We start from the raw sequence: 13,104 nt of genomic DNA on the forward strand, positions 1-13,104 counted from the left end.
GAGTGGTCACCTTACTGACTTGTGTTTAGTAGAGTCTAAACTTAGAGGATCTTTGAATGTTTAGTGTATTCTAACTAGCTGAGGTTTTTCTTGAGTAAATAGTAAAGCACTTTAGTAAGTCGCTCTGGATAAGAGCGTCTGCTAAATGCCTTAAATGTAAATGTAAGCGAAGTGAATCCAGCACCATTTGCTGGTTACCCAAGGAACCACAGTGCTGCTAATGGAGCTGAAACAAACAAAAGGGCTACTGCGAGAGCTACTGCAAACGTGGAGATATCAGAACGGCAAAATGTGGTCTTCATCTGCTCATTAACTCCCACTATTCTTACCTGCGACTCCTGACAGTTCAGTTTCAGCCAGCTTTCAAAACATGAACATCGCTTCTTATGCAGTTCCTGAAAGAACGGTATGAGAAGGAGTCTGAATACAGACTGGAATTTGGGGACGGTACAGACATAGAGGAAGTTCTGTGAAGGCCTACTTTCCTCTGCTTGACTTCTTTATTTTGCATTTTTTGCATATTTTAGACAAAAGTCAGGCCAATTATCTCTGCTAAACATTAAATATTCAGACAGCCTGTAGAGATATTTCAGATAGCCTGTGAGCTTGTGCTCATACACATGTTCTCCTGGCACATGTGTTCCTGATCGCTCAAGTCATAAGCTTTGCATATAGGGCTTCATTAAACAATGCATAATTTATTTCCATTGCTTTTTAATGCACAAATGTTTGCAGAAGGCAAATTACCACATGAATAATGGAGCACAGAGGATACTACAGTGAAGGAGTGGAATCAGAGGGGTGTCCATAGCATTAGTATTTTACACATTGTTCATAAGGAGGAAAGTTGTGCATAATTCCTTATGTAACTCAGCAGCAGGTTGGAATTTATACCAGTATTAAGAGGATGGGATGAAGTGTGTGCTGTCAGCTGGCTGTGTGTTCATGTAGAGTAGTAGAGTGTTGGTGTAGTTGGAGCACGATCTCATGTCACTGTAGATTTGAGATTGTAAAATAAGTGACCTCATGTGCATTTAAGAGAGCAACAGGGTGGGGGTCCTGTGGTAGCTCACGGATTGCTGAGGTCATGTTCTAAAAACAGGTGGGAAATCTCCTGCCTGCCCCTGTGCTCCCAAGCACATGGCTCTGTTTGGGTCCACCAGTGTCTTCTCTGTAGCCACGCCCCCTTGTTAGTCCCAGGTGTTCCTCGGTAGTCTCTTGTTAGTGTCTGTATAAGTACCCCTTAGTTTCAGTCGTCCCTTGTCTGGCCTTGTGCATGTGAGCTAATGGTCCTGTGTATGTGTACATGCCAGTTCACGGTCTGTAGATTTAGCCCGTTTATGGGAGTCTGGTGTTCTTTATTTTGCTGAACTTTAAGCTTGTTTGGTTTCTGTTTTCTTGTCTTGTAATAAAACAATTATCCTACAAGTACGTCTGCCTCTGTCTCATGACAAACCGTGACAGGAAAAAAAAAAAAAAACAAGGCCATAGTAGCTGCAAGTTTATCGATGCGGAGTTCGACTGAAAGACAGAGAATGAATGACCCAGTCTGCTAAATGTGCCTGAACACAGTGGAAAACACTCCCAAGACCATTCACTAGACTCACTTTAGTGCAACACTTGTGTCTGTGGCTCAGCTGAAGAAAAGGCTAGCTTGGCGATTTAAAACCATGAGAGAAAATAAATAAATAAATAAATAAAATAAAATAAAATAAATCAGATTTCCATCCTTCTTCCCTTCACCTTAGTACTGTATACCACTATTTTTGAGACAGTATAAGAATGTGCATACCCTTTTGCAGATACAAAATATAATATTATAATATACATAATAACCTTATCATGTTAAGTTTAATTAGGCTCTTAAAAGGCTCTTCACACATCTCTAATAAAAACAGATCATCCAAAAATCTGTGAAGTACTTCTTCTATGGCATCGCTTAAACAAGCATTTGAAGCTCCTTTATTGCTAAGAACGTAGGGTATTGTTTTAGAAGGAGTCTCAGAATTGGACTGCATGCTACTGTAACTTTATTGACTCCTACACTTCAAAGTGTGGCACGACCCAAAGCTTCCCGTCAGCCAGGAAACGACCCGGCAGGAGCTCCTTATTAACTCTGCCGGCATGCTGCCATTCATCATCACCATTAAAGCACTTCAGAGAAGGTTGTACATCTGTCAGGGTCTCCATCGCTTCAGGATGCACGCGGATGTGATCACTAGTGAACGCTGGAGCTCTGAGGCCTCCTGAGGCCTTTTGTAGGAGAGGTTTATTTATTTAAAAAAATAATTAAAAACAAAAAGTATTTGGACGCCTGCTCATTCGTGGATTCTTCCAGAATTTTTAAAATTCACACCAAAGAAACTGTAGTGTCCAGGGAAGGCTTTCTACTAGATTTTGGGGGCATTGCTGCATCTGATTGCATTCAGTGACTAGCATTAGTGAGTTCAGGATGGCAATCCGCTTCTATTCTATTGACAACACTTCTCTACAGGGACTAGACGAGCCATGCATGCATGCTTTTGCACATCTTTCAGCAATTAATGCACCTTAAAGTAACTGAATGCATTCAAGCAGGGGTGTCCACAAACATTTGGACATTATAGTGAGCATTTACATACACACAGAAAGGGGGGGGGGCTCTATTTTGAGCTTTGACATCAGTCTAATCACAGCGGCTAGTCTTACACCAGTCTTAGGCTGTCCTCTGGCTGCACTGTTTACTGTACAGCTGGATTCCATGTTCTGTTAGGTAACGATTTCTTAACGTATTAAAAGTAACATTAGGATTAAACCAAGAAGTCATCTGATTAACCTAAGGACTCCACAGCTTCTTACGTCCGAGTGTTCCTGCCATCGGACCAGCTTAGGTCCAGGAGATTTGGACTGCGCTCCAGACAAACAAACATGGTCATCCAGACTGTGCCCCCCCACCACCCCCCACCAATCAACCACAGAGATTAATCTGTTTTCAGGCCACTTTTCAGAATGTAGAGTTGCTTGGTTATGGAGTTGTGTTTGTCAGGAATGAGAGCGATTATGATCTGATGGTGAAATCAGGGTTGGAGGTTGGTCTGATACAGAGGCAGGAAATGAAAAGTTCTTAGCTTGTGCGGTGATGAGAGTTTCAATGTAACTGATGTGACCTTCTCAAAATAAAGCAGTGCTGACCCCTTGTGGAGAATAAGGTGAGTGTTCTCACTGTGAGCAATGCCACATACCACATACACGAATAGAATACCTCACAGCAATTATTTCAATTATGATTCTTTAGGAAATTATGCAGTGCATCATGACAATTGTAATTTGATTATTTTATACATTTTTTAAGTGACCATAGCATTCCCACAGTAGTGAATGCTACTTTTATTTTATTGCTTGTATTTATACCTTGTATGTTTACCATTGTATGTTATTGTAATCCAATTATGATTGACATTTCAAAGTTTTTCGAGTTAATTACTTTGGAGTAATCACATTTACATTGTTTTAATTGTTTTAAATGTCAAGGCCTGTTACACATGATTTAGTACACAATAATTAATTAATTACTATCATTTAGTACCTTTTATTTCATTATCTACTAAAAATTACTCCTAAATATTTAATACCACATATTCAGTAATGACCAATTATTTAGTTCATGGGGGGGTGTGTGTGTGTGTGGGGGGGGGGGGTTAATGACCGCTATTAATGACCGGGTCTGATACCTGGAGTCTGGCCGCTGCCACTGTTGGGCCCTTGAGCAAGGCCTTCATCCTCTCGGCTCCCTTGGCGACACAGCAATGGCTGCCCAACACTCCGGTCACTGTAGGTTAAAGGCAGAAGCCAAATTCCATCCGTGTCCAGCACTAATGGTGAAGATGGTAGTCTTATCTTGTCCGTAAATTATCTAGTACCTAGTGCAAGTGATTTAGTACCTTCTATTTTTTGTACCTGATAATTACACCTACTAATTAAATCAGGGGTCTCATGAGAAGTTACTTAGTTACTGATATGAAACTAGTATGTAACTCGTCAGCGGAATGTGAGGAAATGACATACGGGCCCCCTGCATACTGCTCCACATTCCTTAACTCCTAAGGCCTGTAACAGTGATCTATATAGTGATCTGATTGGTTAAACTTTTGAACACAGCACTTCACTACCATGTCAGTTGTACATAAGACCTTTACCAATAGCATGCACCACTATTCTTGTGTAAGAGCTGCTGTAAATCATTGTATATCCCTACATTAGAGTATTATCACCACCAAAACAGATGTTGAAGAGAAGGTCATCCTCAGTCATTTCTCAGAGCCTGAAAAAATCATTTCTATTAAAATCTCAACCTTTAAATAAAGCTTTTTTTCAGTACCTGCATATCCTTTCAGTATGCTCTCCAAGTTATGCTCTGTCCACTAGATGGAGCCAGGATAAAACTTCTGTTCAGTGGTGGTCTTTTTTTTTTTTTGCTGTTTGACTTGAAATCTATATGATCTCAACATGATGCACTGACAAGTGTCCTCATTAATCTGGTCTCCATTAAATCTATAGTGTCTATGGATTGTCCTGGTGCAAGAATCTGAATTTACAGTATGATATTTAGGTTTCCAGTATACTGAAAGTTAATCAAGAACACTTATTTTAGAACAAAATTAGAACAAAAGAAATAATAATGGAAAATGTCACTAAACCACTTAACCCCCAACAAAAGTACAAAAAAAAAAAAAAAAAAAAAAAAAAAAAAAAATAATATATATATATATATATATATATATATATATATATATATATATATATATATATATATATATATATATAAAATAAATATAAAAATAAATAAATAAGATGTATTTTTGAGGTCACTTTTTACATGTGGGTGGTGGTATACGAAATTATGGGGCTGCATTGGCAAATAATGAAATTAAATATAGGACCGGCAAGTTTAGCTCCAACTGTGGCCAGTAAACAGATTACACTTACAGCAATAAACAGAAATTAAAGGTAAGGACAAATAAATTACACACATTCCCCCCCCCCCAATATATGAGCTAATTAACCTACTCACTAGGACCCCACCTCCCCCCCCCAATCACTCGCAGTGCTCCAGACACTACAAAAAGGTAAAGACAAGCACATGCTTCCTCCTAGGCTGGACCACTAAGTGGCTGAGCCAAAAATCGGTGATCAAATTTTTCCTCCCGTCTGAACCATCTCTTCAGTGGGTTATTGGACCAACCGCTGCTTGTATTGCTCTGGATTTATTCCATGCTTTTTTGCTGCTTCCTCAGTTTCTGCATGTTCTTCATAGTTTAGGAGCATCACTGGTTTCACACTTTGCTTCTAAAGCAAACACTTCTGAAGAACACCCTGAGGCTTGTCTGACCTTTTGCTGATTCACACCTGAAAAAGGTCAGCCCTGACGTCACGGCTGAGTCACTAGCAGAGCAAACATGCTTCTGATAAGATTTTTGGATTTTGTCTTGCCTCCTTTTCATCGCCTTCACCACCTAATATTCAATCATTTACTCTCTAGACATGTCAAGTATTGAATTTTGGTCCTGCTTTTGGCAAGGTCACCATTGCTATGGTAACAGGATCCTGCTGGTGTGCAACTTCTCAGCAGTAGTGTTGTATGGTGTGGTGTATTGCTGGGGTATCTGCTGGGGTGTGGAGGCTTGCTGTACTGCCAGATCGGTCAGTCAGTCACTGTATACTTTTATGGGCAGCCTGTACATGTACATTTAGCTTATCCTCAGAGGGATCCTATAGAAGGTGCTTTAGGATGTGGCTGCTTTACTGAAAGTCATCAATCCTGCATCCTTCTCGGTATTCCTCTCGGTGCCAAGAAACACTGCTGAAGAACTAAAGAGACTTTGTTATAAAAAGTATTGGAAACTCTGGCTTTTATCAGTTAAACCCTTAAAACCTACTAAAAGCATACTATACAGAACCTGCCTAGACAAATATTTAGTCACCTTGCATGTTTAAGGTTCTTGTAACTTCAGGCTCCTGCAGATGGCGCTGTTACAAGGATGCTCAGGTTATAAATACCTGCAGGGTGCTTGGGATGGGATTCACAGATTGAGAAGAGGTGGTACAGTGCAGTGAATGTCTTGTTGGATGTGTGGAAAATTGGTGGCACCGGTGTTAATGATTGACTGCATTTGGGCGTGTCGAAGGTCATGGTGTGAAGGAAGTGGCTGAAGCTACAAGTGTATGGATGCATACGGTCATACAGGTCTACTAGCAGTGGCAGAAATCCCAGCTAACAGGAAATTCTCTTCTGGACTGTGGAATGAGCGCTTCTCTTGCAGACAATTGCTCCTATACGCCAATGCAGGTCCTTTACCACAGATTTCTGAAACACTCAGTAAGGAACTGCATACCAACATATGGAGCAGAGTGGCACGTTTGATGCCTTCGTTCACTTCTGCTTAAGATTGAAGACACCACTTCTGGATATTCTCCACTGTTCACCTTTTACTACAGCCTTTTACTCCTTTTACAGGAGTATTTCAGATTACTTCACAGTTTCATTTGAAACAAATCAGCCTTACGTCACCGTAATGAACATATTTTCATGTAGAGATGATGAAATACTGAGATAGTGGGCACACAAGATTTTACTGCTTAACTTTTTTTCTTTATAAAAGTCAACATCCCCCCCCCCCCCAGTTTGGTATAGTCAATCAATTAACCCACCCATTCGTAACTCCTGCTAGCACTAGCAGTGCCATTAGCAGATATTGCTTGAAGGAAAGCACCAGGTCCGCAGCTCCACTGCACCAGTTAACAGATTCCTGTGCTGGCCACCATCGATTTAAGTGATGCTTTCTCTGAAACGTGCGACACAGGCCACAGCGGTAGCGGAGCTACCTTCCTTGCCAACAGATAAGGGTTATTTTAGGGGTCCCTCAGACCACACACTAGATAAAATAGCATGCAGCATTCCAGTTTGAAGCCTGAGAGTTTCAATAATAAACTTAAAGGATATTAATTATTAACTGTGTAAATCCCCCAATGCTACGATTGAGGACTTATGGTGAACTATAGTGTTTCGGGTGGCTGCTATGATGTTGCTAGGTAAATGCTATGGTGTTTTAGGTTGTTGCTATGGGCTTTAAGGTCATTTCTCTGGAGTTGCTAGGTGTTTGCTATAGTGTGCCAGATGATTGATGTGATCGCAAATGGTTGCTGTGATATCCCAGGTGGTTGCTATGATGTTGCTGGGTAAGGGCTATGGTGTTTTAGGTTGTTAGTATGGGCTTCAAAGTGGTTTCTATGGAGTTGCTATGGTGTCCCAGATGTATGCTGTGACAGATGATTGCTGTGAGGTTGCTAGGTGGTGGTTATGGTGTCCTAGGTGCCCCTTTAAATTTTAGTGATGGGTTACTTGAACTTCCACTATAAAATTCACTGCTACTCGAGCGCAATTCCACCTTAAAGAATTGTGTGCGCTGATGCTACTGAGCATTAGGCTGTGAGCATGAGAGACATTGGACCTTCATAGTACTATGTCTTGACACTAATAAAAATGTAAATAATTAAAATAATAAAAATAAGTTTAGGTTTCAGTGGGGAATCTTAAACTAGACAATTTATTCCTTGTTTAATTGAAACAGAGTCTCCCTCCATTTCCAGATAATGTGCCTCCAGGACTTCTTTGGCGAGGAGGACATATTTATTGCATGTGGGCCAGAGAAATTCCGCTACCAAGACGACTTCCTGCTGGATGAGAGTGGTAAGATCCTTTTTTTTTTTTTTACTTATTTTTACACTTAACTTCCATGACGAAGTAACCGAAATGGATCAGAAGTTCTTGTGGTTACAAAAGGTTGTAAAGTTAAAAGAACACACTTTCTTCCTTCACTTAAAATCAAATTGGAGGTTTTTTCCCCCAACAGTGACAGTACTGTATATTCCTTTTCCACAATTCCAAACGCCAAGATATGGCTCGGCTGCAGAATCTTAGTAGGACTCCATTGCCAGGAGCGTAGGCCAGTGCCAAACTTTAGGTGATCAGTCTTTGAAGGACTTCAGTTTCTTTAAACTCTGATGCTTAAATGAACAGTATAATTAAAGCAGCTGCAGAAGCATGAATGCATGCAACTGGCTAATGATTACACCAGGTCTGCTGCAGGCACGGCTGCTTATTTTTTAAATGGTATTGGATGGACTTTATCTTAAACTTTTAAAATGTAACAGGACGGTCAGGGAGCAGACCCAAGAACATTTTCATTAAATGAGTTAAGGGATACGACTGGCATCTATTGACTTTTTTTAAATATTGTTTTAATACTTTACCATTACATATATTTAGGGAAATAAAAGCAGTTGTGACTGCGGGTGTCTTGTGCACTGTGGGAGGAATGTTGCTCCCATGTGAACCAGAAACCCTGGCAGTGTATGGGTTAACACCCTGCTGCACCACCAGCAGACACAGGAACCTTGTGGAATCGCACCCCTCAGATTAATTAAACAAAAGAGACACCAAAAATGGCAGAGCACAATGTCTTGTCTTGTCTTGTCTTGTCTTGTCTTGTCTTGTCTTGTCTTGTCTTGTCTTGTCTTGTCTTGTCTTGTCTTGTCTTGTCTTGTCTTGTCTTGTCTTGTCTTGTCTTGTCTTGTCTTGTCTTGTCTTGTCCCATACCGGTCACCCCTCTACAAAGGTGTGACAGAGAACTGCTGTTTGCCACGGCCTTAAATGCAGTGCAACCAGGTGCATCTTGTTGGCACTGATTACCCCTAGGAGTCCTGGGAATTGGAGTTCCTTTGGGTAACAGTGCCTCACTGCCATCGCCCTCTGCTGGCAAACCGGCAGCCCCCATACATTAAGCAAAAAGCAGAACTGACTCCACCCAGTATTTATTCAGTTTCTATCTAAGAGTATCATTTTACCATCCAAACTGTATATGATTAGTTGAATACACCTGTTACAATAACATCACGTCACATAATATAATACTGTTTTAGTTGCTGATGAATAATTTGTTGTGTCAGGACAAAATCATGTTTCTAAGCTCCTAAATTTTCAAATTTTCAGTTGAAGGAAAAAAAAAAACAAGCTTAAAGTTTAATGATTTTAATGTAGCTTTGTTTAAAATATCTTTCCAAGTATTTGTAGTCCAGTTTTTCATGACGTTTTTTACATAATGTAAAGAGCAGCTCCTTAAACTGATTTGAAATGTCTCTCGTTCTCTCTCTTTCTCTTTCTCTCTCAGAGTGCAGAGTGGTGAAGTCTCAGTCATATGGCCGCATTTCCTCCATGCAGGGCCGCTGCTCTCCTCGCAGTGGAGGTGCTTCACGCAGGAGCAAATCCCCTGCCTCCAACAGCTCAGGTATGAACTCGCAGATGTAAAACCAGTGTGATATGGAGTCACTTTGTGGTACAGATCTGCACTTTGGACAGAATTTCTCTTACTTGTCAGTGAGAAATAATCAATATATTACATTTACATTGAAGGCATTTAGGAGACGTTCTTCTCCAGAGCGACTCACAGAAGGGCTTTACTGTTTACTTAGAAAATACCCTTAGCTAGTTTGTGAATCAGCTGGAATCCAAAAGATCCCTCTAAGCGTAAATACTACTAATACAGAAGTCAGTATGGAGAGCACAATACTCTATATACTCTACACTCTGCACACTATGTACTCTTGGATGAAGAGGAGGGTCTTCAGTCTGGGACTCGGCCGTTTGGACACCCAGGGGAAGCTCGTTTTACCACCTCGATGCCAAGACAGAAAAAAGCCTGGACGCTTGTCTGCCGTGGCTCTTAAAGGATGGTGGGTCAAGTCGAGCCATATTTGAATCTTGAAGGTCTCTTGGTGCAGATCGGCTTTTGACCATTGCCATCAAGTACGGAGGGCCTGGTCCATTCTTGGCTTTGGAGGCCAGCGTCAGGGTTTTGAAGCTACGGGCAGCAGCTAGAGGAAGCCACAGAAGAGAACGCAGTAGAGGAACTTATACCACTTGCCTTCAACATTTCTATCACACTACCTGTATTATCACTTGTAAGGGTCATGACTACGGGCTAATACATACATTACTGTACAGAGATCTGGTACTGGGTATCAGTATTGAGACAATATCAGCAAGACTTCAAGAAAAGAAAGGAGTAAATCTGATCCAGTCCAGTAACAAATTTAGCCTGGAATAGTACAGAATTGCCTGTAATACGGCAAAACGCATAAAACAAAGTCAGTTGGTAACATGACAATGTTGAAGGTGCATGATAACAGTAGAAACGCTAATAAAGTTGTGGAGTGTTTGAGTAGTTTGAGCATGGTATAGTATAATGTTCATGTACATTGTGTTAAACTGTTGTTTGTATTGTGTGTAATGGTTAAAATATGGACCCAGAGTACTGTGAATGAGAGATGCAAGTATGATGTAGGTGTATGTGTGTAGCCAGTGTATTCCTATTGGTCTTGTTCACTGTAAAAATAAGTGATTCTGACTCACAAAGTTGGCAGTATCACTTTTATCCAGATTAATGCCAGCAGGAATGGGCTTTTCCTGCAGGCAATGCTGGTTTATTTCTCTGTTTAATGGCGTGTAGTACTATAAATCATCTACAGCCTGTATCCATAGCTTGTATGGAATTTATTTATTAATTCCTTAAGTTAGTAGACTGAGAAAATGTGGTAAAATTGGGAATTAATTAAAAAAAGAAACATTGTTTGTGTGCAACGGATGAGACCACTCCATATGGGAGACTAGGGGTTGATTCCTTGCTCTACACCAATAAGAGTTCTTAGGTAAGACTCCTAACAATACATTGGTTACACTACATACCCTGTAATATAAGTAGCCTTGTGAGTCGCTCTGGATAACAGTGTCAGCTAAATGCCATGAGTGTAATATTTGTCAGTGAGATGTGTGTGAAGTGAGTGTGAAGAACCTTTTAATTAGTAAAGAAGTGTCTTCAACCTTTTTGCAAGTCAGTTCGGTCTGTGATGGTCAGAACTGAGTTATTTTACTGGGTATTTTAGATTTCTCAGCAAAGCTTGTGTCAGTAGCTTTTTATTGAATTTATTTATTAATTCATTTTATATTTGTATTTTTCTCTGCTGTTTGGGTACATCAAAAAGTAATATGTTAGATTTCTATAGCTGTAATAAAATACATTGCATCACATTAATTCAGTTTTGCTAAAAGTTAGTGGACAGAAGGTGATGTAACATATTCTACCCATGTGGAAATTATATGTGCATTTGAATGAAGTAAAATATGCATTTCCTGTGTCGGTGTATTACACCGACTCCTTTGCTGGCTCTTTTGCTTATTCTTGCATAATTCCTTCATCACCACATGATTGCATCTGATTACACGACCTTAAGGAGAAACGTAGTTGAGCTCTTTTGGATGATTGCTGCTTGTCTTATGTCTGGGTCTTTCTCAAACCCTGATAGTTTCCATACAGAAATCTGATATGTGGCATTGTTTCGATTTCAAATATATGACATATTTGTCTGTATGAAATTCCCTTTTAACCAACATATATTTGTTACGTATTGAAATACACAGAATATCATGTCCACCCTTGATTTGGAATGATTTCACCCCATTATATAAGCTCCACTACCCATATAGGAGCACTTTGTAGTTCTATGATTATAGACTGTAGTCCATCTGTTTCTCTGCATACTGTGTTAGCCTTCTTTCACCCTGTTCTTCAATGCTCAGGACCCCACAGGACTGACCACCACAGAGCAGGTAGGTAGTATTAGGGGTGGTGGGTCATTCTCAGCACTGCAGTGACACTGACTGACATGGTGATGAATGGAGGTTTAAAGACTTTTACAAAAATAAAGGTTATTTTAAGTGGAAGTCTAAGTTTAAAGACTTCCAGATCATTGTGGAGCATTTCTATTGGTCGGTTTATCCTGAAATTGTGATGTAAAAACCTGGAAAAATGCAGATACAAGGTTTTTGGGGGACAGTAAAACATTCATATATATGTACAATAATTAATAATAATTGACAATAAATCATTTGTCACTATGTTTGCTACATATATTTCCCTATGTGTATTTATCAACCAACTAAAAGAAACCTATGATCCATATGATATGCATATCCAAAATGGCAATAAATATTACTTACATATACAACATTTAATCAATATATTTGCAAATATATTTGAGATATATGTCCATTCCTTTATGATATATGCATATCTGGCCATTTGGGCCCAGTTTTGTAGTCTGTAGCCTCTGCAGAATTGTGTATTTATGGAAAAATCTTCTCATCCGTTTCTTTGACTATCCTTATGTGCAATAGTGTTTATCTATACAGCACAGTGTTGCTTGTATTTCCTCACTGTGGCTAAATATGCAGCAGTTGTGTAGTTGCTCCAAACACACTTGGGTTAAAAGTATACAACAGTGTTTCATTCAGCCCTGTCGGTGTGTTGTTGATGTCCCAGTAATGGATCATGAGTCATCAGCAATTTTATGATTCGGTGTTCAGCTGGATAATTTCATATTTGGCCGCAGAAGGACGCACACAAGTGGAACAACAAATAAATGATGGCAGAATTACTTTGCTTTGGTACTCGCTGTTCCACCCTGGTTCGCAGATTAGTAACGTCTGTCCTTCAGATGCTACTAGCCACACAAGCTTCCCTAATAACACCCCCCCATACCACCAGCCCCCCCCCCTGTGAACCAAAACACAGCGACTGGCTTGTTCTCAGAAATGTCCAGCGAAGTTCCATGAAGAAGTGATAGTGGCACTGATGGTTTGATTTGACAGCAGAAGGATTATTGGCCAAAGTCCAACCTAATTGCTGACTGGAGGGCATGAGCCAAGCTGTGCGGCCACAGCGGCTTCCGGGCTGCCTCGGGAGGGGGAAGAGACATGTTGTGGAAGCTGGACAAACAAATCAATGGTAATTGATATTGATTTTTTTCCCCAGCCTGAAAGGTTTAGGTGGAACTGTTTGACTGAGCACAAGTTTCTCACAAGCAAACTTTACCAGTCAATGAAGCGAAGTACAGTTTGGCTGCTAGTCTTCTTCTTCCACCCGTGTACTTGTGTAAAAATAAAGGTACTACGAATGGTTCTTTAAGCAATGCATCAGAAGAACCACTTCTAGTTGCATACAGAACCATGTT

At 40.2% G+C, this 13,104-nt stretch overlaps 1 protein-coding gene across 2 annotated transcripts in view; it reads left to right on the top strand.

Annotated features, from left to right (window-relative positions):
* Positions 1 to 13,104, top strand: part of dclk1b (doublecortin-like kinase 1b) — a 65,635-nt gene that overhangs the window by 17,978 nt on the left and 34,553 nt on the right. For both annotated transcript variants that reach the window (XM_072691516.1, XM_072691517.1), the window contains exons 4-5: positions 7,627 to 7,726; positions 9,207 to 9,323. In XM_072691516.1, coding sequence (XP_072547617.1) covers positions 7,627 to 7,726; positions 9,207 to 9,323 — 217 coding nt within the window. The remainder of the gene's footprint in view (positions 1 to 7,626; positions 7,727 to 9,206; positions 9,324 to 13,104) is intronic.

Source organism: Salminus brasiliensis, chromosome 11 (genome assembly GCF_030463535.1).
Source record: "Salminus brasiliensis chromosome 11, fSalBra1.hap2, whole genome shotgun sequence".
Taxonomy (NCBI): Eukaryota; Metazoa; Chordata; class Actinopteri; order Characiformes; family Bryconidae; genus Salminus; species Salminus brasiliensis.